The 27,430-nt window shown below is 39.6% G+C and overlaps 1 protein-coding gene across 1 annotated transcript in view; it reads left to right on the forward strand.

Annotated features, from left to right (window-relative positions):
• Window positions 1-27,430, forward strand: part of LMNB1 (lamin B1) — a 61,958-nt gene that overhangs the window by 24,023 nt on the left and 10,505 nt on the right. Inside the window, exons 2-9 of the mRNA XM_003259905.2 lie at window positions 5,310-5,466; window positions 6,124-6,249; window positions 10,731-10,901; window positions 12,348-12,473; window positions 19,478-19,698; window positions 21,430-21,655; window positions 23,291-23,395; window positions 26,462-26,581. Coding sequence (XP_003259953.2) covers window positions 5,310-5,466; window positions 6,124-6,249; window positions 10,731-10,901; window positions 12,348-12,473; window positions 19,478-19,698; window positions 21,430-21,655; window positions 23,291-23,395; window positions 26,462-26,581 — 1,252 coding nt within the window. The remainder of the gene's footprint in view (window positions 1-5,309; window positions 5,467-6,123; window positions 6,250-10,730; window positions 10,902-12,347; window positions 12,474-19,477; window positions 19,699-21,429; window positions 21,656-23,290; window positions 23,396-26,461; window positions 26,582-27,430) is intronic.

The raw sequence follows: 27,430 nt of genomic DNA on the forward strand, positions 1-27,430 counted from the left end.
CCCACAAGTCCCTTTTCATCATTTTACTTCAGCATCTGCAAGATAAGCCTTTATGCTACCTAGACAGCTACACATCTAAGTGTGGTGACATGGCCTAGTGCCTGACCCTGAGCAGTAAAGGTACTAAGAGTCCAGAAGAAGGAAGGGAATATTAAAAACGCACTTAGCTGGGACCCTGTCTTATTTATTTATCTTTCTCTTCCTGATAGTACATAGTAGGTACTCAGTAATGTCTGCTGGATTAAGTAAATGTGTCTCAAAACTAAGGATCTGGACTGAGCCTCTCCCCCCGTCTCGAAACTCTCCTGCGTACCTGTGCATAGGAGTGCATATAAATGCCACTGTACATTTGTGTGGGTTAGAAAAAGCAAAAGTGTGTTCATAACCTCCTGTGAGAAGAGACTATAAATTACTTTGCACCAAGGGCGGTAGCTGACTCTTGAGTTCTCTTCAGTGCCTGGAACAATGCCTGCTGCCCACCTGCTTGTGAAAGCTGTGGTGGCTTGTACAGGCACTGCAGGGCAGATCTAGATTGACTATTTGGGTCTCAGAATAACCTTGGTCCTCTGTAACAGAGGCTGAGTACTTATCTTTTCATGAGTTGTTATACTAAAGTAAATTGTAAGTACTGCTTTTTGTTGCTTTTTTTTTTTTTTTTTTTTTTTTTTTTTTGAGAAGGAGTCTCGCTCTTTCACCCCGGCTGGAGTACAGTGGTGCGATCTCGGCTTACTGCAAGCTCCGCCTCCCGGGTTCAGGCCATTCTCCTGCCTCAGCCTCCCGCGTAGCTGGGACTACAGGCGCCCGCCACCTCGCCCGGCTAATTTTTTGTATTTTTAGTAGAGACAGGGTTTCACCGTGTTAGCCAGGATGGTCTCGATCTCCTGACCTTGTGATCCTCCCACCTCGGCTTCCCAAAGTGCTGGGATTACAGGCGTGAGCCACCGCGCCCGGCCACTTCTTTCATTTTTTAACAGAAATTTTATTGAGTATCCCCACCCTATACCAGGCATTGCCAGGCCCTGAGGATTTGAAGGTAATCTCATTTTACCCACATTCCAGTGTAGGAGACAGACATGGAATCTTAAATCTTAAAAAGATGTATATACTATGCACCATATGAGAATGATGCACAAAGTGCTATGGAGCCTAGAAAGGTACATGATTTTTTTCTGCTAGGAGAGGTAAAGCAGGGAAGCATTACAGAGGAAGGATGACATTTGTTCCATCCTTGATCTTGGTTTCACATGGCAGTTGGTTAGGAATTAGATGGAGTTAGGAATGGGAATAGATGGCATGGAGTTGGGGAGAGTGAAGTCCGAGGCTCAGAAGGTCTTTAGGACTTAGACCTGAAGGGTTTTCTAGGGGGACATGCCATGCCAAGGAGCTTGCATATTTCTTGATGGTCAGAAGTTTTCAAACTGTTTTGCAGAAAACTAGGACTGTTGGGATGGGGCCTGATGGGACACTGGACCCTACACTGTATCTTCTTTTTTTTTTGAGACGGAGTTTCACTCTTGTTGCCCAGGCTGGAGTGCAATGGCACAATCTTGGCTCACCGCAACCTCCGCCTCCCGGGTTCAAGCAATTCTCCTGCCTCAGCCTCCTGAGTACCTGGGATTACAAGCATGTGCCATCACGCCTGGCTAATTTTGTATTTTTAGTAGAGACTGGGTTTCTCCATGTTGGTCAGGCTGGTCTTGACCTCCTGACCTCAGGTGATCCGCCCGCCTCGGCCTCCCAAAGTGCTGGGATTACAAGTGTGAGCCCTTGCAGCCAGACTGTCTGTCTGTCTGTCTGTCTGTCAATCTATGTATTTTTTTTTGGAGATAGGGTCTCACTCTGTCACCAAGGCTGGAGTGCAGTGGCACGATCAGGGCTCACTGCAGCCTCAGCCTCCTGGGATCAAGTGATTCTCCTGCCTCAGCCCCTCTAGTAGCTGGGACTACAGGCATGTGCCACCACGCCTGGCTAATTTTTTTAATTTTTAGTAGAGATGGGGTCTCACCGTGTTGCCCAGGCTAGTCTCCCTTCCAAAGTGCTGGGATTATAGACGTGAGCCACCGCACTTGGCCAAAAAGTAATTTATAACAGAACAATTTATATTTTCATAAAACAGTGTTTTACGTGACTAAGAGCTTGACATAAAATGAACAGTAGAAGCATTAGTCATGATTGAAATTAAAGCTCCTATAAAATTTCCACTGGTATCACTGGGTGGCCCTCAGGGTACCACAAGTAAATACTCTCTTCATCCCCTGTCCTCCTTATCTTCTTTGGTTTTTATTTTTATGGAAGAAATCGCCATATTCTAGTCACGTGGTTGTACTGCCTTGGGTTAGTTTTTGGCTTCTTGTGTTTTCTACACTCCACAAGATGTTGCACACAGTATCTTTCACTTGGTAGTATGACATCCTGAGTTTTGAGCTATTTGCATGTATTACTCATTAAATCTGTGAAGTCAAATAAACAAGAACGATACTGCATAAAATATGCCGATTTTACAGGTTGTTGCATACAATAACTTGTAAAGTTGATGTGCTGTTTTATGCAGTATCATTCTTGCTGGACCATTTTGGTCCCTGGAAGGCACAGGTCATTCTCCTGCCATGAGGCAGCATCACATTGAGAAGTACCACATTATGACCTGAGCTTTAAAAATTACTGTTTGTAATTGTTTTAAGTAATTAATTTTGAGTCAGTAGCTTTTGTAAGTATTGTGTAATACTGTATTTAAAATATGGTTTTATTTTCAATCATATGTATTATGACATGTATCCTAGCCCTTCTGGTAATTTTATAGTGGGGCAAAATAGCGGCTTCTTCACAAGTGTCAGTTCATTCCTGTGGAGATCCAGCACTTGTGTGAACTAGGCATTTTGGTTGTAAATTATTACAATATGGGATTTTTTTTTAACAGTTAATTTTTTCCTCTTCTGGACTAGTCTTCAGTTGAAGCCTGCCATCTTGTGGTGTTTTAAAGCATGAGATTTAAGCATGTAGCATGACTGCTGAGCTTTTATGATGAGTAAAAAGTGAAGACTATTAAATCTTTTCATATGTGATCATCATTTGGCCAGTTTATTTCTTCACTTTATTTTAATATTACAATATTATTTTGAAATTTTTATTAATTAAAGATTCCTCTTTAGCCAGTCCTCAAACATCAGTAAGTAAAAGTATTCTTCTATAATAGCAGTTTTTTAGTTTATTTTTTAAATCCTATTTCTCCAAGAAAAATACAATAGCAGTTTTAAGAACAGGTATTAATAATTTTGATATTATTATTTTTTTTGAGACAGAGTCTCACTCTGTCACCCAGGCTGGAGTGCAGTGGTATGATCTCGGCTCACTGCAACCTCTACTTCCTGGGTTCAAGCAATTCTCCTGCCTCAGCCTGCCAGGTAGCTGGGATTACAGGCACACCCCACCACGCCCTGCTAATTTTTGTGTTTTTTATAGAGACAGGGCTTCATTTTGGCCAGGCTTGCCTCAAACTCCTGACCTCAGGTGATCCACTTGCCTCGGCCTCCCAAAGTGCTAGGATTACAGGCATGGCCCACCATGCCTGGCAATAATTTTGATATTATTAAGGCTTCTCTGTGTAACTACTGTTAACAATTATTTGGATGAGAGAAATACTGAACTTTAAAATATAATTATTGGGCATAATATATCCAAATGAACTATAATTTTATAATGTAGAACTCCATTTAACAAAAAGTGATATTTAGAGGCCGGGTGCAGCAGCTCATGCCTGTAATCCCAGCATCTTGAGAAGCTGAGGCCGGCGGATCACTTGAGGCCAGGTGTTTGAGACCAGCCTGGCCAAAATAGGCAAACCCCATCTCTACTACAAATACAAAAAATTAGCCGGTCCTAGTACCGCACGCCTGTAATCCCAGCTACTTGGGAGGCTGAGGCATGAGAATCACTTGAACCCAGGAGGCAGAGGTTGCAATGAGCCGAGATCGCCCCACTGCGCTCCAGCCTAGGTGATGGTGAGACGCTGTCTCAAAAAAAAAAAAAAAAGTAATATTTAGGGAAAAAGAAACTTCAATTTGAACCTCAGCTTGTTTTTTTTTGTTGTTGTTTTTGAGACGGAGTTTCACTCTTGTTGCCCAGGCTGGAGTGCAATGGCACAATCTTGGCTCACTGCAACCTCTGCCTCCTGGGTTCAAGTGATTATCCTTCCTCAGCCCCCTGAGTAGCTGGGATTACAGGCATGCACCACCATGCCTGGATAATTTTTTTGTATTTTTAGTAGAGACGGGGTTTCTCCATGTTAGTCAGGCAGGTCTTGAACTCCCAACCTCAGGTAATCCGCCCACCTTGGCCTCCCAAAGTGCTGGGATTACAGGCATGAGCCACCGGGCCTGGCCCTGAACCTCAGTTTTTTGGTAGTTAGTTGTATAAACTGAAATAATTTTTATGCAAAATATTAGGGAGGCCATTATTTATTGTTACCTCTATGTAACAAAATGGGAGATACTTGCAAGCTTGGGGTCAATTAGTTCTTATTAATATCAGGGGAGTTTCAGTATCATGCATTGCGTTATAACATTACTTTTTAAAATAACATTTTCTTCGCATTTAGTGTAATTTGATTTTTTTTTTTTTTTTTTTTGAGACTGGGTCTTGGTCTACTGCCCAGCTGCAGTACAGTTGTGCAGTCATGGCTCACTGCAGCCTCAACCTCCTGGTCTCAAGCGATGTCCCCACCTAAGCCTCCCGAGTAGCTGGGACTACAGGTGTGTGTCACCGTGCCGGGCTCTTTTTTTTTTTTTTTTTTTTTTTTGTAGAGTCAGGGTCTTACTATGTTGCCTAGGTTGGTCTTGAATTCCTGGTCTCAAGTGATCCTTCCACATCGGTCTCTCAAAGTGTTGTGATTACAGATGCAAGCCACTGTGCTTAGCATGATATCCTGACTTATAGTTCCTGTACGTTTTGGCTTATAATATGCATTATATTAAAAAAATGAATTTTCATTTCTTCAAAAATATCCTGTGTTAGTGTGCCTCTTTATAGAACAAGGGGGACATGCAGTCTCACTCAGGGACAAGCAGGATTCTGGTACATTGGTCTCTATATGGACGTCTTTGACCCATAGTCATTAGTAATCATGTGACATTGAAAGAGAATGTTAGCCAATAAAAACTCTAGATCCAATGCTTGTGAATTGCTTCTCTAATTTTGATAGGTGATGGGAGCCTTTATTTAAACTACTTCTTTTGTTTGTCCCTTCAGCAGAGGGAGAAGACCTCAAGTCATCAGTATGGTTTGATGTCTTATGCTTTTTAAATCTATTCCAGCTATGCTAAGAAGGAATCTGATCTTAATGGCGCCCAGATCAAGCTTCGAGAATATGAAGCAGCACTGAATTCTAAAGATGCAGCTCTTGCTACTGCACTTGGTGACAAAAAAAGTTTAGAGGGAGATTTGGAGGATCTGAAGGATCAGATTGCCCAGGTAAGGTCAAGCCTACTCTTGAGCCGTATGTGACAGGTTAATTGCCTCATCTGCCTTAAGCCATAGTTTGTTTGACTGATTGATTTTCAAATGTATTTTGTTTTTGAAATTTTATATATTTCTTTTCTGATGGTTTACTTGAAGAAAAGTCTTGAGGTAGCTAACATGCAAAACATTATCGCCTCCCAGGTGTTATATCTGGATTGTCCAGATCTTGTGGCTCCCTTCTTCTTCCCTGTTGTACACACACTCATTCTGTCTCTGCTCTCAAAGCCTATTTTGTTAGTTAGGAAATAAGTAAGAAACGAGATGCCAAAATGCTGCTTTCCACGCAGGAAAAAATGAAAGTGGTTAGCTAAAATAACTAGTTTGATTTTTGAAATGTGAGTGAGTCATACGTCTCTGTTCTATTCCCTGTTGCCAATTAATAATTTGACGGGTGATTTGGTATGATACTCTGTGGGTGGGACCAGCAAATGAATACCCAGTTCTGTGATAAATGTTAAGATGAAGTAATTATACATTGATAAATGTATAGGAATTTTAACACTTGATCCGATTTGATTCATAGATATCTTATTATCATTTAATATCATAGATATTATTATTAAATGATTGCCATGCAATTTTTATCACAATTCTTTTTCCTTGTAATAGTTGGAAGCCTCCTTAGCTGCAGCCAAAAAACAGTTAGCAGATGAAACTTTACTTAAAGTGGATTTGGAGAATCGTTGTCAGAGCCTTACTGAGGACTTGGAGTTTCGCAAAAACATGTATGAAGAGGTAACTATATATAATTTTACTTTGTAAAGGAATGGAGGGGTTCTAGAATGACTTTGTCATAGCTAAACATGTAATTATATTTTATTTATGATTTCTTTGCCACAAAAATATATCAAATAAAGAAATAATAAGGTTTGGGGATGGGGAGAAATTTTGCGGGTAGACTATTCAAGCTACTGCTGCTAAAAGACCGCATTTGAGAACTCAAGCTGTTACTGTAAACAGATATGATTTCACTTCATCTTACTTATTTTTGGTTTTTTGTTTTTGTTTTTTTGTTTTTTTTTGAGACGGAGTCTTGCTCTGCCGCCAGGCTGGAGTACAGTGATGCGATCTCGGCTCACTTCAACCTCTGCCTCCTGGGTTCAAGCAGTTCTCCTGCCTCAGCCTCCCGAGTAGCTGGAACTACAGGCGTGCACCACCACACCCAGCTAATTTTTGTATTTTTAGTAGAGACGGGGTTTCACCATATTGGCCAGGGTGGTCTCGATCTCTTGACCTCATGATCCGTCCACCTCGGCCTCCCAAAGTGCTGGGACTTCAGGTGTGAGCCACTGCATCCGGCCTCACTTCATCTTAACTTATAAAGGCTTGGTCACAGCAGCTAATTACTGTCAACATGTTTAAGCATTAGTTATCTATTCCTGCCTAACAAATTACTTCAAAGTTCATCAACCTAAAACCACAGACTTGTATTAATTTCTCAGTTCCTGAAGGTCAGAATTCAGAGCTGCTAAACTGGGTGATTCTGTTTCTGGGTCCCATGAGGTTGCAGTACAGCTTTTAACTTGGGCTGGAGGAATGGCATCTGAGCTCATTCACAGGGCTATAGGCAGGACGTGTCAGTTCCTCACCTCATGGTCTTCTTCATAGGGCTCCTCATGATATGGTTCCCCTGAGGGTCAGTGATGAGAGAGAGAGAGAAAGAAACACAACGAGAACATGAATACATGCTACCGGCCACCAAGGCAGAAGCCACATTGTCTTCTATAACCTAATCACAGAGGTTACATACCATCACTTTTGCCTTCTCCTATGGCTCACATCTGGAAATGAGGCTACTCACAGCATTTATAGGAGTGTAAATTTTTTTTTTTTTTTGAGGCACGAGTCCCGCTCTGTCAGCCAGGCTGGAATGCAGTTGGCATGATCTTGGCTCACTGCAACCTCTGCCTCCCGGGTTCAAGCTATTCTCCTGCCTTAGCCCCCCCAGTAGCTGGGACTACAGGCGCGTGCCACCATGCCCTGCTAATTTTTTGTATTTTTAATAGACGCGAGGTTTCACCGTGTTAGCCAGGATGGTCTCGATCTTCTGACCTTGTGATCAGCCTGCCTCAGCCTCCCAAAGTGCTGGGATTACAGGCGTGAGCCACCGTGCCCGGCTCACTCATGTGGAAATCTTAAAATATCACTTATAAGCCTTAACTACTGTGGTTAAGGGGCAGGGGCAAAACTGTTGTCAAACAAAGAAAGTAATAAAATTGAGGAAAGGGGAATGTATATTTCATGAAAATTATAGAGGGTTGGAATCAACTCATGGGGGAGAACATGCTATTAATGTGCTAGGCTTAATGTTTTTAGAAGTAGTAATTTTGAAAACAGTGACTAACAATAAAATAGGAATTCATTGTAGCAGTTAGCAAACCAGTTTTTTAGTTGGAGGAAAAATAATAGAAATCTGATTATTTTTTAAAATTATAGGCTTTAAATAAAATAGATATTAGTGCAAGGTGCACCAGACAAGCAGTCAGACCTTGGACAACTCCTAGCGTTAGTTTCTTATTTAAAATGAAATACTGATACTGCTATTTTTTTCTTCAATGAGTGGTGAGGATCAAAGTGGAATACTGTGTGTGAAAACTCTTTGGATACTGTAACGAGTGCTGTCATATAATTGTTACTAAGTGTTGCTTTGTTAAAGCAGATATTTTTGTATGAGGTTGACTTACATTTTTGTTTTGTTTTGTAAAAATTGTGATTTATCATTACTTATTTCTGATGTTGTGTGTAGACAACCAGCTGTAGGGTTTTTTTTTCTTTGTAAGGTCACTGGTTCTATATAAAAAATAGCATCAGTAAAAAGTAATTTAATATTTTTAGAGTGCATAGCATCTTTGAATTTTTGGCTTTTGCCTTTTTGAGAATGGATTTTAAGATAGTCCTCTTCAGTTTTTTTTTTTTTTTTTTTTTACTGTTTTTTGGAGACAGAGTCCTTCTCTCTCGCTCAGGCTGGAGTGCAGTGGTATGATCTTGCCTCACTGCAACCTCCACCTCCTAGGTTCAAGTGATTCTCCTGCCTCAGCCTCTGGAGTAACTGGGTCTACAGGCATGCGCCACCCTGCCCGGCTAAGTTTTGTATTTTTAGTAGAGACAGGGTTTCACCACGTTGACCAGGCTGGTCTCGAACTCCTGAACTCAAGTGATCACCTGCCTCGGCCTCCCAAAGTGCTGGGATTATAGTTGTGAGCCACCGCACCTGGCCTTTTTTACTTAAAACAAAATTTTTTTTTGAGACAGAGTCTCACTCTGTTTCCCAGGCTGGTGTGCAGTGGTATGGTCTTGGCTCACTGCAACCTATGCCTCCTGGATTCAAGCGATTCTTGTGCCTCAGACTGACGAGTAGCTGGGATTGCAGGTGCACACCCTCACAACTGGCTAACTTTTTTTTTTTCCTTATTTTTTACTAAGTAACACCATGTTGTCCAGGCTGGTCTAAAACTCCTGGCCTCAGGTGATCCACTAGCTTCAGCCTCCCAAAGTGCTGGGATTACGGGTGTGAGCCACTACTCTGGCCTTAACTTTTTTTTTTTACATTCATGATATATATTCAGTAATAATATCTAACTTCCTTATTAAGAACAGTTGGCGGAAAAAAGGAAGGAGAAAGACAAAAGAGGAAGGAGAAGGTAGACAAAAAGTAAACCATTAGCAGTCACCCTCTTCAGTGTTTTCATGATTTAGGTATTATTTGCTTCGTGAAATAGATGTGATCTCTGGGAGGGTGATAGCAGAACCCTCCTGATTTTTCTGGTTTTTCTGATTTTGTCAAGTGCACGCTCCGCTCCTGTGTAGTAGTTAAGAGAAAGATGAAGAAATACACAGGAAAATACATGCGCTAATGTACACAAACAGCAACTTTGGTGGGTTATACTTCCCTCTTGTGGCTTCTTTAGATATTACCATTCTAATTATTATTATTTTTTTTGAGACAGAGTCTAGCTCAGCTGCGCAGGCTGGAGTGCAGTGGTGCGATCTTGGCTCACTGCAACCACCGTCTCCCGGGTTCAAGCGATTCTCCCATCTCAGCCTCCCGAGTAGCTGGGATTACAGGCACCCTCCATCATGCCTGGCTAATTTTTGTATTTTAGTAGAGGCAGGGTTTTACCATATTGGCCAGGCTGGTCTTGAACTCCTGACCTCAGGTGATCTGACCGCCTTGGCCTCCCAAAGTGCTAGGATTACAGGTGTGAGCCACCGTGCCCAGCCTTCCATTCTAATTTTATTTAGACACTTCCTTAAAACAGAGTAAGGGATCATGACAAGTACTTCTATTCTTTAATGGTAAATTTTTATATATATTTGAGTTAGTCAACTAACATTGTTAATAAGATCCTGTGTCACTTGATAGTGATAGCTTAATACCAGCTTTTAAAGAAGTCCTGTAAATTAGCTTGTGCTGCCTATTATTATGTCTAAGAAAATAGTTTTATGGCTGGGCACAGTGGCTCACACCTGTAATCCCAGCACTTTGAGAGGCTGAGGCAGATGGATCACCTGAGGTCAGGAGTTTGAGACCAGTCTGGCCAACATTGTGAAATCTCATCTCTACTAAAAATACAAAAATTAGCTGGGCATGGTGATATGTGCCTGTAATCCCAGTTACTAGGGAGGCTGAGGCAGGAGAACTGCTTGAACCTGGGAGGTGGAGGTTGCAGTGAGCTGAGATCACACCACTGCACACCAGCCTGGGCGACAGAGTGATACTCCATCTCAAAAAAAAAAAAAAAAAGAAGTTTCATTTCACTTAAATCTTTACTTGAATTTATCACGACTGTTAAGTTTAACTTTCCATGTGCTTTTTTTTCAGAGATATTCTTAAGACTGTCAGTGAAACAATTCAGAAAAATAATTTCTGCCTAGTGTTTAGTATACTGTGTATAAATCCTTGATTGCATGGTAGTTTTAGTAGGCCATCCAGGCCTTTCCCTGGCTTCAGAAAAATAAATACCTATGCTCCTGAAAAGGAATAGAAACTTCCTAAGGCTTGAGATGCTACCATTTCTGTCATTAGTTCCATTTTAAAAACCTTCTCAACTGAAAACTAAGAGGCAAAAAAGTGTTTGTTCACATCACTGCCTGAGGACAAACAGGAGGAGGTTCGTGTGTAAAACTTCAGATGGCTGTGATGTCACTCAGATGTGTACCAGTGCAGCCGTGGTAAGTAACTTGGCTTTATGTTTTTTATTTCTTTTCTCCCCCAGGAGATTAACGAGACCAGAAGGAAGCATGAAACACGCTTGGTAGAGGTGGATTCTGGGCGTCAAATTGAGTATGAGTACAAGCTGGCGCAAGCCCTTCATGAGATGAGAGAGCAACATGATGCCCAAGTGAGGATGTATAAGGAAGAGCTGGAGCAGACTTACCATGCCAAAGTGAGCTCTCTTCAGAAGATTCTTTTGAACACTTAAAATCATTACTTCACAATTCCCATGATGAACATGGCTTTATGTTTATTTTGTTCTAGTTTTTAAAAATGATTCCCCTAGTCTCCATGAAATATATAGAAAATTGATTTTTTCAAAAAAGTACAGTTTTCTATAAACTAAATGTTATTAAAAATTACTAGAAGAATGTAGGGTTGTTGCAATTTTATTAGAGGTAAGGTTTTGTCTCTTTGTCCCATTGATCATTCGTATTATGCCATAGTAGTTGAACCCAAGCCATGTGAAATAACTTTCTTCCAATAACAAGTACTGATCATGCTGTCCTACATACACATCCATTTAGTAGTGAATGAATGTCAGACTGCATTAGATCTCACTTTCATGTTATCATTGTGCATAGATTGTGACTACTACACTTTGGACTTTTTTGCATAAGGGCCAAATGGAAAGTCTCTGCTATTTCTTCTTCTGTCACTATTATTCACTTAAAAAAATATTGTAGAAACTTCCCACTTGTATTAGCTGACCATACAAGAATTCATAAAAATCACCAACTAGTACAGGCTTTCCCTGGTAAATGATTTTGCCACGTGTTTTAAATGTTATATGATTTGATTAAAAAGACTTTTTTGTGGCTGACTTAGAATATTAGAGTCACAGAGTTATTGAAAATTTTCACTGCATGGCCTTAAACTGTTCATGTTGCTTTTTATCTATTGTATGAAGTAGCAATTAGTGAAAGTGAAAGATCTTATTATAAGCAGTAACTTCAGTTGTATTGCATTTATCCAATATCACACATTGAGCTAGACAGTGAAGGAGCTAAAGTAAGGATGAGTCACAGACTGGCCTCACAGGGAGCCAGGGAGGAGACACAGGAGCATGTGCCTGAGACACACATACACAATAGTATTATGGGATTTGTATTTTACTCAAGGAGCTTTTTTTTTTTTTTTTTTTTTTTTTTTTTTTTTGCTTCTGAAAGGAAGTCTTTCTATCTGGTTTGAACGAATATATAAATTAGTATTTTCTGCTTGTTGGTTTATATTCTATGTTGGATTTGGTGGATTAGGGATATGTGATGTTTCTTTTCTTACAGACACCACCACAGTCAAGTTGCTATTTCCCAGTCTCCTTATTATCAGTGTTATCTTAGACATTAAAGGTTTAATAGATGAAATATTGAAGTAATAAGCTTTGGGTAAAGGCCTAGGTATATTAGCATTCTTAAAGCTCATTATTTAGGAAGTGACTTTAAAAGTCACACAGAATTACCATCATTCACACCATGTCAGCAAACTTCATGATGCTTTTCCTGTGTTTCATCGACCAGTTACCAGCAGGACTTAGGTTTGAATTGCCTTGAGGTGAATCATGCTTCCTTATTTGTTTCAGTTCTAGATAAGACTGACTATGCTTTGCTTCTTCTTTTAGCTTGAGAATGCCAGACTGTCATCAGAGATGAATACTTCTACTGTCAACAGTGCCAGGGAAGAACTGATGGAAAGCCGCATGAGAATTGAGAGCCTTTCATCCCAGCTTTCTAATCTGCAGAAAGAGGTAAATAATCATCTTTCTGTAAGAAGTTAGACTTGAAAGCTACCTTCACCATGGGCACCTACCTGCTTTGCTCGGGCTGATGTCACTCCTCCCTCTGTTTGTTACAGAGGATGGTGTCATCCTGCGCTTTGGTCTTCACAGTACTTTTCTAGATTCGTTCATTTTGCATTGCATAAACATCCTTTGAGCAGATACTATGGTTCCGAATTAGTAGATTACACAGAGCTAAGGGACTTGCCCTTCAGGAAGGAGCCTGCTAGTTTATTCACTGTACTTACCCTAGGACCCGGATCTTCTGACCTGTCTAACAGCTTCATCTCTACAGAGTTATTCTCAACACATTCCTTTTTTATATCATTTGAAAACCAAAATGAAGAAAAACATGCAAAAATTATTTGTGGGTGGTGAATGCTTTGTGTTTCTAGACAAATTCTTTAGTGCTTAAAGTATATAATAATTAGGATCCAGGAAAGTGGCTTTAATTTGCATGTTCCAATAAGAATTTAGTGACTCATTCATTCGTTGGTACGCCTAAGTGACAAATGGCATTGTTGCCGGCTGTGTTGACTGGCTGTCTACCAGGGTGTGATGGTGTGCTTCAGGTGCTGCTTAAGCAGGCATGGACACTGCTTCAGATCAGTTGTAGCCTATGGTGATGTCAGTGTGGACATAAGGTACATATACTCCATATACTGCATTCAGAATGATTCAGCAGTTTCAGCAATTAACTCGTCACCTTAATTATTTTGGAAATAACTTCAGCTTCTATTTTCCTCAAGGGAGGAAAACTTGTTCTGAATTTTCCACATGAAAATAAACTTTATTTTACTCTTTTTTTTTTTTTTTTTTTTTTTTTTTTTTGAGACAGAGCCTTGCTCTGTTGCCCAGGCCGGAGTGTAGTGGCACGATCTCAGCTCACTGCAAGCTCCGCCTCCCGGGTTCACGCCATTCTCCTGCCTCAGCTTCCCAAGTAGCTGGGACTACAGGTGCGTGCCACCACACCTGGCTAATTTGTGTATTTTTAGTAGTGAGGGGGTTTCACCGTGTTAGCCAGGATGGTCTCGATCTCCTGACCTCATGATCCGCCCACCTCAGCTTCCCAAAGTGCTGGGATTGCAGGTGTGAGCCACCACGCCCAGCCTGTTTTACTCTTGATTAGGCTTTTCTTCCTTCCTTTTTCTTTTTACCATTTTTAGTAAAATATTTTTCTAATTATAAAACTGATGACCTCTATTGCAGGAACTTAGAAATAAAACAGAAAATGAGTCCCATAAAATGGGGTGATATAAAATAATTTAGTTAACACGGGCTTTTACATTGCCTATCATGTGCTTTGTTACAGCACAAATTTTTAAATTATTTTAAACCTATTTTGTGCTGATAGTGTTTTGAAGATTTTCATTTAATAGCAGAGCTGGAAGCACCTCTGAGTTCATTCCATATAACCGCAGACCTAGGTGAGTTTAATGACTTGCCCCGAGGCTGAAGACTGATCAGTGGGTTTCTCTACTGGTTCCCAGTTTTTCCTTTTATACCTCATTCTCTTCAAAGAAGATTTACTTTTAGAAATTTAACAGATAATCTTTTTTTCCATTGCACCATCTGTCTTAGTCCTCTTGGGCTGCTATAACAAACTACTATTGACTTGGTGGCTTATAAACAACAGATATGTCAGAAATTATTTCTCACAGTTCTGGAGGCTGGGAAGTCCAAGATCAAGGCACTGGCAGATTGGATATCTGCCTGGTGAGGGCTGTTCCCTGATTTATAGACGATGCCTTCTTGCTGTGTCCTCACATGGTTGAAGGGTGAATGAGCACCCTTGGCACTATTTTATAAGGGCACAAATCCCAGTCACTAGGGCTTTCCTCTCATGATCTAATTCCACTCAAAGGCCCTGCCTCTTAATAACATCACCTTGAGGGTTAGGATTTAAACATGAAATTTATGGGAACACAAACACACAGAGTGTATCACTGTCTTTGTTTTTTTTTTTTTTTTTTTTTTTTTTGAGACGGAATTTCGCTCTTCTTGCCCAGGCTGTAGTGCGATGGCATAATCTCGGCACACTGCAACCTCCGCCTCCTGGGTTTAAGCAATTCCCCTGCCTTAGCCTCCCTAGTAGCTGGGATTACTGGCATGCACCACCACACCCTGCTATTTTGTATTTTTAGTAGAGACAGGGTTTCTCCATGTTGGTCAGGCCGGTCTCGAACTCCTGACCTCAGGTGATCCACCTGCCTCAGCGTCCCAAAGTGTTGGGATTATAGGCGTGAGCCACTGCACCCAGCCTATATCACTGTCTTAACAGGTACTTTTCCAAAAATGGGCCTGACTGTTCTTATACTGAGTTGGCATTTACTACTCTTTTCCATTTACTAATAGTAAGTTGTCTACCGGTTAGTCTATCCCTCAATTTTATTTTTTCCTACTGTATTATTTTTTTTTTGGCTGCTGCTTAATCCATTTGATTTACTTAGTACAGATCTTCTCTTGAGGTTAATCTTCACTGTACTTTAGATGAGGAGACTGAGAGTAGTCTAGTGTTATTAATAAGTAGTAGTGGGCTCTGAAACTTAGTAGCTATATGTTCTGACCCAGGTTCAAGGCTGTTTCCCTGTTTGCCTGTTAATTGAATTCCCATTTTTGCAGGTTTTTTTTTTTTTTTGAGACAGAATTTTGCTTTTGTTGCCCAAGCTGGAGTGCAATGGCACGATCTCAGCTCACTGAAACTTCTGCTTCCCAGATTCAAGTGATTCTTCTGCCTCAGCCTCCTGAGTAGCTGGGATTACAGGGGCGTGCCACCATGCCCAGCTAATACGGGATGCACCATGTTAGCCAGGCTGGTTTCAAACTCCTAACTTCAGGCACTCTGCCCACCTCGGCCTCCCAAAATGGAAGGGATTACAGGCGTGAGCTACCACCTTAAATGCTGGGATTACAGGTGTAAGGCACTGTGCCTGGCCGCAAGTTTTTTTTGTTAACCTTAGCTTAGTGGTTTTTAGGTAATGTTAGGCAGTGCACTGGGGGTTTCCAGGAGCTAACTCCTTAGCAGATAGGAGACAAGGAATCCCTTTAGCCAAAATAGTTTTTAATTTCTCTCTCTGAGGGTGAATCTTTCCTCTGTTCATTATTGGTAACAGACTTTATGGTAAACAGTATATTTTGAGGAATATTTTTATTAGTTGATAAATTTTAGCCTTAGAAAAATCATCAAAAATAAAAATGTTATCTTTTTGAATATTTTCCTATTGTTTGTCTTAAGAGTGTTTGTTGCTGAGTCATATCAGTTTCATCATGCTGCCTGTTAGGCCATAAGAATTTCCTTTTTGTTAAATAACTCAGGTTAGTGAAGTACTTCTTAAATTTTACTTAAAATTGACATGGCTTTTAAAATACTGGTTTTACAATATATATTTAAATAATATATAGATGGTAGCAGTGTTATGTTTTGGAATTAGAAATTTTACATTGCTTATAGCATCTCTAGATTTTTGACTTGGGACCAAATGAATTGGTTGGTTAGAATCTGCTTGCCTTAGAGAAGAGTACAGTATGGTACTTCAAAACACCTCTAACTTTTGTTTTTCTAACACCCAGATTCTGGAGACTTTGGTTGCAGCTAGACCTTAATACACCAGTATAATTACATTACATACTATAAAAAATTAAAAAACCCCCAAGATCGTCAGAAGTCATAAAATTTAGGGTTAGTGGCAAGATCTGAGAGATAATCTAGATAGAGCTCTTCATTTTCCTTATGTGGAAACTGGTTTAGTGAGGTTAGTTACAGCTTGCTTATAGCCTCATAGGTAGTTAATGGCAGAATTAGAAAGGAGAATTTAGGTCTAACTTCTCATACTGTGTTCCTGATATTTCACTACACAGGTATAAGTGCAGCTACTGAAAATAGAATTTAAATATTTCTATTTAAAATACAGAATGATTCAGATTAACTTTAAAACTCCTATACCTAGATTTTGATTTTTCCCTCTTAAAGAGCTCTACAACATCAAAGGCAGTCAAACAGAGACATCATTGAGTTTATAAATCTCGGCTCAGGTTATCTGTGAATCTTGGGTAGTTTATATCTCTCATCAACTCTCCTTTAGATTCTACCTTTTTGCCCATTCTGTCTTCTACCTCTGATATATGAAATAAAGGGAGGCATTTTGAACTTACATGACTTTTTTTTTTTTCTTTTGGAGAAAAAGAAAATACAAGAACATGGTAGCGGGGAAATGGATTTCTCCATTTATAGCATGATTTTTGCAAACGCAGTTAAATGCAAGTTCTCTGAGGTTCAGGGACTACCTTTGTAATATCCATCTTAAGAGGAGTGCCTGTCTAAATAGAATGTCAAGTCATATACTACTCTGGAATTTAATTAATTGGTCAATTTTTTTTCTTTAAAAATATATTTTTCTGTGTGCATGTGAACCAGACACCCCCTCTGCCCCCAAATAGGTTTACAGTGACTCTTGATTATTTTTTAAATAACCTTGTTATTTTGGCATAATTTTAGATTTACAGAAAAGTTGGCAAAGTACTATAGACAGTTCTTGTTTTCCTCTCACCCATTTTTCCCTGTTGTTAGCATCTTATGTTACCATAGTACATTTGTCAAAACTAAGAAACTGACTTTGGTATATTACTGTGAACTCGTCTCCAGACTATTTGGATTTTACCAGTTTTTCTGTTATCCTCTTTCTGTTCCAGGTGCCACGTGCCTCCCCTGGTCTGTGACAATTTCTTGGGCTTTCCTTGTTTTTTATGAGCTTGAGTCTTGAGTAAGATTGTCCAGGTATCCTGTAGACTGTACCGCAGTTTGGATTTGTCCGGTGCTTTTCACGTGATTAGACTGGGTTTTGGGTTTTAAGTGCCTTTTTTATCACATCGTATCAAGGATTGCACGTATGTGATAACCACATGACATCACTGGTGGTGTTTGGTTTAAGATAGTGTTTGTCAGGTTTCTCCACTGTCAACAGCACTACTATTTTTCCGTTTCCATACTCTGTTCATGGAAAACAGCTCACTAAGTCCAGCCTACCCTCAAGGGTGAAGGACAGGGCAGGACTTAAGCGCCACATTCTGGAGGGAGATCTACATTTATTAAATGGCATTCTTCTATAAAGATTTATCCATTCCCCGTTTGTTTGTTTGTTTGTTTGTGTCATGGACTCATGGGCATTTACTTTATACTTTGGATTGTAAGCTAATACTGCAATATTTACTTTTTTGGCTTAGATTGTTTCATCTTTGGCCATTGGGAGTTCTGTCAGGCTGGCCACTGTGTCCCATTGTTTTTTGAGCACTTTGTTGCTTTCTGGTACTATAACATGCTCCAGGCTCATCTTGCATTTTCCCTGCACCTGTCCTAGAATTATCCATTCTCCAAGAAGCCCTGGTTCTTGTTATTGGAGAAGGGTATATAGAAATTAAGATCTGGGCACTGAGTGTGCTCACTGGTACTGGGTGTCACTGCTTCTCGGCCCTCTCACCGATAAAAATGGGTAACATTTTATGTATGCTAACCCATGTGTACGCACATATTTATAACTTTTTCTGTCTAATCATTTGTATTAAGATAAACATGAATTCATACAGATGTCTCTGACTTGAATCTAGTATGTCAGGATTCATTTTTGGCTTCCTTTCTGACATACCTATATCTTTTCTCTCTGAGAGTGAGAAACCCGGTTTTTATCATTCATTTACTTATCTGTTCAGCCCCAGTATATGTTAAAGCAGTTTCAAAATTTTGAAACTGTACTGCTGTGAAAAGTAAATTTACCAGCAAGAGTACAGTTTTTATGTATTGGGTAGTTCCTTTTTATCTCTAGCCTTCTAGATTGAGTTTTTGCACATTAGACGCCCTTTCTCTCCTGCCCTGTTGCAGGTACTTGTGATTCTGAGGGCCTAAGCTATCCATCAGTCTTTTTGAGTTGTCACTTTCTGAGGCTACTGAGATGAATTCTGTCATGGAGAAACACAGAAGAATTGTTACCTAGCGAGCCACAAGGTTTCTAAGATGAACTTTCTGGTGTAGGATGTGTGATTTTTAATTTTTTTATGCCAAATATACAGCTTCTATATTCACAGTAATACTTTACAAATCACCCTGTATTGTATGTCCTTTGTGTGCTGACTGAACATGAGATAGGCCAGCAATCCCAAAGGGACACTAGGTAGTGCCTTCCACATAGTAACCAGAGTCCCTTTGCCTTGGTTTCTGAATATTCCTTAGCAGTCTGCTAAAACATACTTTTACCCACTCTTAGGTTTATTTTGTCAGTCAGTGTTTATATCTTTTTTTTTTTTTTTTTTTTTTTTTTGAGACAGAGTCTCGCTCTGTTGCCCAGGTTGGAGTGCAATGGCATGATCTCAGCTCACTGCAACCTCTGCCTCTGGGGTTCAAGCGATTGTCCTGCCTCAGCCTCCCAAGTAGCTGGGATTACAGGTGCCCACCACTATACCCGGCTAATTTTTTTTGTATTTTTAGTAGAGACGGGGTTTCGCCATGTTAGTCAGGCTGGTCTCAAACTCCTGACCTCAGGTGATTCGCCTGCCTCGGCCTCCCAAAGTGCTAGGATTACAGGCGTGAGCCACCACGCCCGGCCAGTGTTTTTATCTTTTTAAGTTCTTTATTTAATTTATACTTTTGGAAGTAAAGGGCTTGTAAGGGAGACAGACTTGACTTTTACCAAAACCACAGCTTTACATTTTTTTGGCTAAGTACAGAAAAATTATATGTATATTTACAGAACTTACATTTGTGGAATATGTCTTTTATTCTTTTATCAGCCAAAACTATCCTGAGGTCTGTGTTTTGTATTTGAGGAATTTTGGGTTTTAATTTCTTAAAATCTCTTGAATTCTAGTGAGTTAGAGATTCCATAGGGTTGTACCTGTTTTCCAGTCTAGGAAATGATTTAAAATAGCTGCCTGGTGCTAATGTTGGAATGTTCCTAGAAAGTAAATATGTTTCCTTGCATCTTAAGTCTAGAGCATGTTTGGAAAGGATTCAAGAATTAGAGGACTTGCTTGCTAAAGAAAAAGACAACTCTCGTCGCATGCTGACAGACAAAGAGAGAGAGATGGCGGAAATAAGGGATCAAATGCAGCAACAGCTGAATGACTACGAACAGCTTCTTGATGTAAAGTTAGCCCTGGACATGGAAATCAGTGCTTACAGGAAACTCTTAGAAGGCGAAGAAGAGAGGTAAGGAACTTAAGGGTCACCCTACCTTATGGTCCACTTTTTGCCCCTCACCCGTTTTATTGAAATAAAAATAAATAGCATTTTTAAAAGAACTTTATTTTCTTGGTCATTTCTTTTAACACCTAGGTATAGAGGTAGTAATAGATCATATTTCTACCTCAACGCAGAAAATGTTGCTCAAGTACTCCTAGTTTATTATTATTACTTTAAATGCTGAACTGCATCAAGATGGATTAGTTCTTTTGAGATTTTAAGTGTTTTGGTGATTTAATATATTGTAAAATGCCAAATTGACTGAAAGAGGCTTTACATATTATTTATTTATTTATTTATTTTTGAGACACAGTCTCACCCTGTTGCTCAGGCTAGAGTGCAGTGGTGTGATTCTGGCTCACTGCAACCTTCACCTCCTGGATTCAAGCAATTTTTCCTACCTCAGCCTCCTGAGTAACTGGGATTACAGGCGCGTGTCACCACACCCGGCTAATTTTGTTTTTAGTAGAGACATTTCACCATGTTGGCCAGGCTGGTCTCGAATTCCTGACTGCAAGTGATCCACCCGCCTCGGCCTCCCGAAGTGTTAGGATTACAGGTGTGAGCCACCACGCCCAGCTGGCTTTGTATATATTTTAAATCTGGTCAATGTATAAATTTTTTTGACACCTGTTCTCAGAAAAGAGTTCCAAAAGGGCCAGGTGCGGTGGCTCATGCCTGTAATCACAGCACTTTGGGAGGCCAAGGCAGGCGGATCACATGAGGTCAGGAGTTGAAGACCAGCCTGGTCAACATGGTGAAACTCTGTCTCTACTAAAAAGACAAAAATTAGCTGGGCATGGTGGCAGGCGCCTGTAATCCCAGCTACTTGGGAGGCTGAGACAGAATTGCTTGAACCTGGGAGGTGGAGTTTGCAGTGAGCCAAGATTGTGCCATTGCACTCCAGCCTGGGTGACAAGAGTGAAACTCTGTCTCACAAAAAAAAGAAAAAAAAGTTCCAAAATGAAAGTGGCTGATTTAGGATAAAAAGCCAGATAATTTTAATATTATATCCATTGTGATCATAGGAAAGTACAAGTATGAAAAGAGAAAAAAGTACACCAACTATAACAGTGGCTGTGGTGGGTGGTGGTAGATCAGATGACTTTCTACCCGTTTACCAGACTTCTTGCATTATGGTTATATTACTTCTATCCCTAGAGAAAACATTCAGATTGTTATTTTTTTAAAAAGGAAATTGATGATGGGCACCTTATGAAGAAGCTTACATTAGTTAAGGTAAACTTTGGCTTTGGCTAACAGATTGTAAGTAATATTTTGCTTTAGAAATGCATGGGTGGGATATTTATTATTATTATTATTATTATGAGACAGGTTTTCACTCTGTCATCCAGGCTGGAGTGCAATGGTGTGATCTTGGCCCACTGCAGCCTCTGCCTCCCGGGTTCAAGTCATTCTCCTGCTTCAGCCTCCCGAGTAGCTAGTATTACAGGCGCCCGCCACCATGCCTGGCTAATTTTTGTATTTTTAGTAGAGATGGGGTTTCACCATGTTAGGCTGATCTTGAACTCCTGACCTCAAGCAATCCACCTGCCTTGGCCTCCCAAGGTGCTGTTAGGTTACAGGCATGAGCTTCTGTGCCCAGCTCTTGTTTTTTTTTTTTTTTTTTTTTTTTTTTTTTAAGGCGAGAAGGGCATATGTATTTTAAAAATGAATTGTTTTATTTTTCCCATGTAGGTTGAAGCTGTCTCCAAGTCCTTCTTCCCGTGTGACAGTATCCCGAGCATCCTCAAGTCGTAGTGTACGTACAACTAGAGGAAAGCGGAAGAGGGTTGATGTGGAAGAATCAGAGGCGAGTAGTAGCGTTAGCATCTCTCATTCCGCCTCAGCCACTGGAAATGTTTGCATCGAAGAAATTGATGTTGATGGGAAATTTATCCGCTTGAAGAACACTTCTGAACAGGTAATAAAATAGACCTTTTTTTTCTAGCAAGGCTTTGCAGATTGCTAGGTTCTCTTGCAATTGTGGTAGCTCCTTAGTTTTTGTTTGGATTCATTAAGTCTTCATGGAATAAGGGTTTATGTCCTTTTTACTTAAATTCATAAAATAAAACAAAAATTAAAATAGGAGGAGGAAGAGGTAGGTACCCTTAGTAGTTTAAAGATTTGCTTCATTAACCCTTCTTTAGAGGGCCAGGGCTTTTTTGAAAAGCACATTCCTTTTATCACTGGTTCTGAGGATGAGTTATTATTCTCTGCCCTAGCCAAATTTGTGAAGAAGTTGGAGCAATTGGATGAAAATGGTGGATATTCTTTCAGTTATTAACTTAATAAAAAGCTTACTGAAAGAAGGAGATAAGAGCCTGGACTCAGATATTAAGGGAATATTTTTCCCTGCAAATAAATGAATGAACAAATGCTAATACTTTACATGAAAAATAGCATGAAGCCTTATTTTGAAATATGTTTAAAAGTAAACATGAAGTATTCATAGCAGAGATTTCTGAAATTTAGGGCTGGGGCTTTCAGGAGCTCTGTAGTGTAGGCCTTCCCTAGCTCTGCATCAAGGAGCTGGCGGCCATGATAGGTTGTGAGATGATACTAGAGGAAGGCATGGTCTGGGAGCATGCAGGCGGCAGTGGGATGGATGTCACTTCTGGAAACATATGTTCAGGGCCTGCCAAAAATAGTTTTGAAAATTAGTCTTTTCTCACCACAGTTATTAAAACTATCTTGCATGTGGATGAATACATAATTTGGATGAGTGAAGGAGCACTAATGAGCACTAACAGTTTTAATGCTAAAGAGAATAGGCTCTAAGGTCTCTTTGTAGCCTTTTTTTTTTTGAGTCTTGCTCTGTTGCCCAGGTCAGAGTGCAGTGGCATGATCTTGGCCCCTCCACCTCTCGGATTCAAGTGATTCTCCTGCCTCAGCCTCCTGAGTAGCTGGTATTACAGGTGCACACAAGCACACCTGCTGATTTTTGTATTTTTACACAGGGTTTTACCATGTTGGCCAGGCTGGTCTCCAACTCCTGACCTCAGGTGATCCACCCTCCTCGGCCTCCTAAAGTGCTGGGATTACAGGCATGGGCCACCACGCCCAGCCCCATTGACCCTTTTTTTGAGCCCCTTATGCTTTCATGTACAAGAGCTGAATGTGGGCAGAAGTGGGACAGTTGCAGAAGGAAAATGACAGATTTTCTTGTTTCTAAGCTTATGTGTCTATTTTAAAAGCTTGAAGTAATCTAATACTTGATGTTTAAAATTGTGATTATGACAGCTAGATAGTGTTGTAAATTTGAAAGACCCACCTTATCTAGCAGTGAATTTGACCATTATGAATTTGGTTCATACCCTGTTCTTCCAGTTCTGTCCTCTTTAAAGTTAAGTACCTTACTAATTAACTCATTGTTGAAGTTACTGTTTGACAAAATGACAAAGTCGTGTTTTCTTTTTATAGTAGGAAAACCTGAAATGTGGGAAGATGGCCATGAAGCGGTCTTAGTTTAACTGCCTGTATGGATTAATTTATTTGATTTTTCCACAACTTCCTGTATCTTTGAAGTAACACCCCCCACCCTCCTTTCTGTGTGTAGGATCAACCAATGGGAGGCTGGGAGATGATCAGAAAAATTGGAGACGCATCAGTCAGTTATAAATATACCTCAAGATATGTGCTGAAGGCAGGCCAGACTGTTACAGTAAGTGAATCTAGTCATCATTTAATTTAACTTCATTGTGTTAACTAACAAAGTAACTAAAAAGTTTTTTGGCTAAAAGAGAAGCATTTTAGAAATGGCCGTTAAAGCACTTTTTATATGATTAGGGCATTGCAAGTGCTATAAAAGATTTTTAAAATTCTGTCTTATTGAGAGTAGTGAAGAATTGACCTTTGAATTATTTTTATCTTGTCTATTCCAGTAGATATAAAAGCTATCTCTTGACTGATACTTATAGCCCAGTGTCATTCAGGAGACACTACTTGGCATAAAGAACTGTTAAGAATTTAGCATTAATAAATGCCTAAAACAGCAATCTGTAGCCTTGGGTGAGCTTCAGAATCATTTGGGTAGTATTTTGGTGTTCAGGCCCTACTTCACCCTTAGCTATCTTTGGGGTTGGGGTAGGAGCCTAGGTTTTGAGTAAGTCCTTAGATTATAGGCACCCTTGTAAATTATCACTAATTGGCATTCTGTGTCTTGATTTCTAAATGGCTCTCTATTGGTATGTTCTGAAATACTACATCTTTAATAGTTACTGAAATATTATGAGCTTACTTTTTAGAGAAGTATGTTTCATTGAGTAAACAAAAGATTCTTTTGCTTTTACTTAGTAGGTAGCTTTAGCTAACAGTAAAATATGTCAACTTTGATACAGATTTCAAAGAAGTTACTCTTTTCATCCTAAAAGAATGTAGAGGTGACTGTCTCTTTCCTTTTATATATTCTTTAAAAAATAATAAATGCATGTTTTAAATGTGTTTATAATTTTATGTTGATACAAACCTTACAGTAGAAGATCAAAGGCTCAGACTTCTCTTTAAAAAGGTGTATTCAGAGAGCATGATGCCACTTTGTGAAAATATCAAATGCTAATTTGGTAATAATGGGTAAAAATGGGATCAACTACCCTAACTACAATATCCTTTCTTCTCATTAGTAATTACTATAGTGAGAAAAAATTGCTCAGTCCTATTATATGTCTTATGGAAGCTGTATAATGTGGTAAAAAGACTGACATTTTAGTTCAGAGGATTCAGAATGGAGTGTGCTCTTTATCTCAGAAGTAATATGGAAGCCTTATGCCAATCATGTGCTTTTTCTACTGGGTATACTACCTCAGGGACTAAATACATGGATTCTAGAGGTCTAGTGGAGAACTCAATTATCATATAAAATAATGTGATACTTTTTTCCCTTCAGTAACTGGCATTAAATATGATAAGCAGCTCTTTGGAACATGGTAGTGATAAGTGATCTTTCTGTAAAATTGCAGAGGCAAAAGCAAAGATCAGTTTAAAACTCTAGAATAGAAATATGAGAACCACATGTGTAATTTTAAATTTTCTTGTAGCCGCATTAAAATAAAGTAAAAAAGAAAGACATGAATTTTAGAACTATATTTTATTAAACCCAATATATCCAAAATATTGCTTTAACATGTAATCAGTCTAAAAAGTCAGATATGTTTACATTCTTTTTTTTTTTTTTTTTTTTTAAGCTAAGTCTTCAAAATCCAGTGTGTATTTTACCCTTACAGCACATTCATTTCAGACTAGCCATATTTTAAGTGCTAACAAGCCAGATTTTGCTGCCATATTGAATGACATGGCTATAGGACATATTGGTTTTAGGTTAAATTAGCCAGCAAGGATACTGACATTTTATGATGATGATTATTAACATAAACCAACTATGTGATTACATATAGGCTAGTGAGAAATAGTGCTTACAATTAGGAAAACACTAACATTCCGCATAGTCTGAATGTTGGACCAGATTCAGTTCTTTTTTTCAGTTTAATCCCAGTTAATATCTTGTGTCCCTTTCTATTTGTAATGCTGATGAAAGATCTGTATGCTTCAGGTGAACATCTAAAAAGTAAGGGCTCTCTCCTAATCAGTAATTCATAGATTTTTTTTCCTGTTTCCACCCCCACACCCCACCCTTTCTTTTTTTTGATAGAGACAGGATATCACCATGTTACCCAGGCTGGTTTTAAACTCCTTAGCTCAAGTGATCTGCCCGCCTCAGCCTCCCAAACTGCTGAGATTACAGGCTGGAGCCACTACACCTGGCCCCCATTTTGAAATATACTTGTCTTTGCCATCGTCAGCTTTCCTTTTGCAGTCATAAAGTCTTTTATATTCTATAACAATGTATGGATTACAAACTTTTCTATTTGTTTTTAAATGATCTTTCTAAAAGATCAGGGCTAGTAGTATCCCTGTAGCTAAAGGCATTGAGCTTCCTAGAGGTGTAGTGATTTGTCCAGAACTCAAACCTAGGCTTTCTGACTGCCAGGTGTTCTTCACTCTATCCATTCTCTTTTGCCAGTAGATATATAAAAAGAATTTCATGCTCATGAGAAGGAAAATATAATTATTTCTTTGGCCTATTTGAATAGCAATTATATTTTCCCTTGAACCATTTCCAGCATTCTTTTTGGAGCGTTGTCTTCAGATACTCTAGGGTATTGTGACATTGTCTGGAGACGTACCAGTTTCCATAAGATTATTCTAGATAGGCTGTCTGCTGCAGAAGGTCTGTTTAGTTCTTGCTGTAGGCAGCCAGAGAACATTATTAGAGGGAGTCACAGAAGGCTCTAACATGGAAGGATGGCCCATAAACCTCAGAGTAATAGAATGCTGAGGCTGCCATTCACTGAGTTAGCCAGCCACTGAATGTGGGTTATCACTTGGTCTTTTTAATAATCGCATCTGTTACAGGTGCCATTTCTACCCTGTTTTATGGATGACTAAGGTAACTTGCTCAGGGTCAGCTGGTATGTAAAGGAACTAGGATGTGAGTGTAGGCAGTTTTACTTCAAGGCTTTATATATCATTATCTTCACTTATCAGATGGGGAAGCTGAGGCCTTGAGGAGCTCTGTGAGTTCTCCTGGCCACATAGCTATGTATAGCACTCTGTAGTTGGGGCATAGTTCTCAGACTTTTAGAATCAAGTGTTTGAGTCTCATTGCGTTGCTGTCATTGGCATGTGGGAGAACTGGGTTCTGGGTGTACTGACATGCTTTGTTTTTTTACAGATTTGGGCTGCAAACGCTGGTGTCACAGCCAGTCCCCCAACTGACCTCATCTGGAAGAACCAGAACTCGTGGGGCACTGGCGAAGATGTGAAGGTTATACTGAAAAATTCTCAGGGAGAGGTATGGCCAGTTTATCAGGACCACCACAATGTTAATTTCACTTAAAGTTCACTGTGCAAGTATAAATCAAGATCAGATTGAAACGTGCAATAACTGATTGCATAAACAGACCGAAGCTGCTAAGTAAATTGAACTGAAGCTGTCTTTAAATTTTAGGAATAAATAGGATTGTATTACAGAGTACTGATTATTAGCACAGGCTCCAGAACAGATTGTCTGTGTCCAGTTTCTGTTTTCACTGCACATTAGCTTTGTGACTTTGGGCAGTTACTGCACCTCTCTTAGATTTCTCATTTAAAAATTGATATTAATGACACAATATCCATGAGCTAATAATAAGAATGAGACAGTACTTGGGAAATTCTTGGAATAGTATCTGGCGTAGTACATTTATCTAGTAAATGCTTAAGTTATTAACCTTGTTACTAGCTCTCAGAATGTTCATGAAACTGTGAGTTTGAAGATTGTGGAGTGTACATCTTCTTGGAGTGTATGTTTTCAGTGTGTCAGTCTTAGAATCCTCGTCAAAGTACCTTACCGTCCCCATTGCCACTTAAAGACACTGCATATATCCCTACCAATACTAGTCTTAGAAATACTACTTCCTAATAAAGCAGCTAAAGTGTGCTTTGAAGCTAGTAAAACACGGCTTCCTCCTTGTCTTTCCCTAGCGAATCAAATCACTTTATCCAGGTGCCATACAAAGCATCACTGAGCCTCTGTTTAGAATTTGAGTCCCTCCTTTGTTGCGATTGCCATAAGCATGTTAATGGAACTTGTGTTGTGAGTTTAGGATGGTTTGTACTTCTCATTTTCCTTTTAGTTGTAATACTGCTTTTTCATCCTTTG

Source organism: Nomascus leucogenys, chromosome 2 (genome assembly GCF_006542625.1).
Source record: "Nomascus leucogenys isolate Asia chromosome 2, Asia_NLE_v1, whole genome shotgun sequence".
NCBI lineage: Eukaryota > Metazoa > Chordata > Mammalia > Primates > Hylobatidae > Nomascus > Nomascus leucogenys.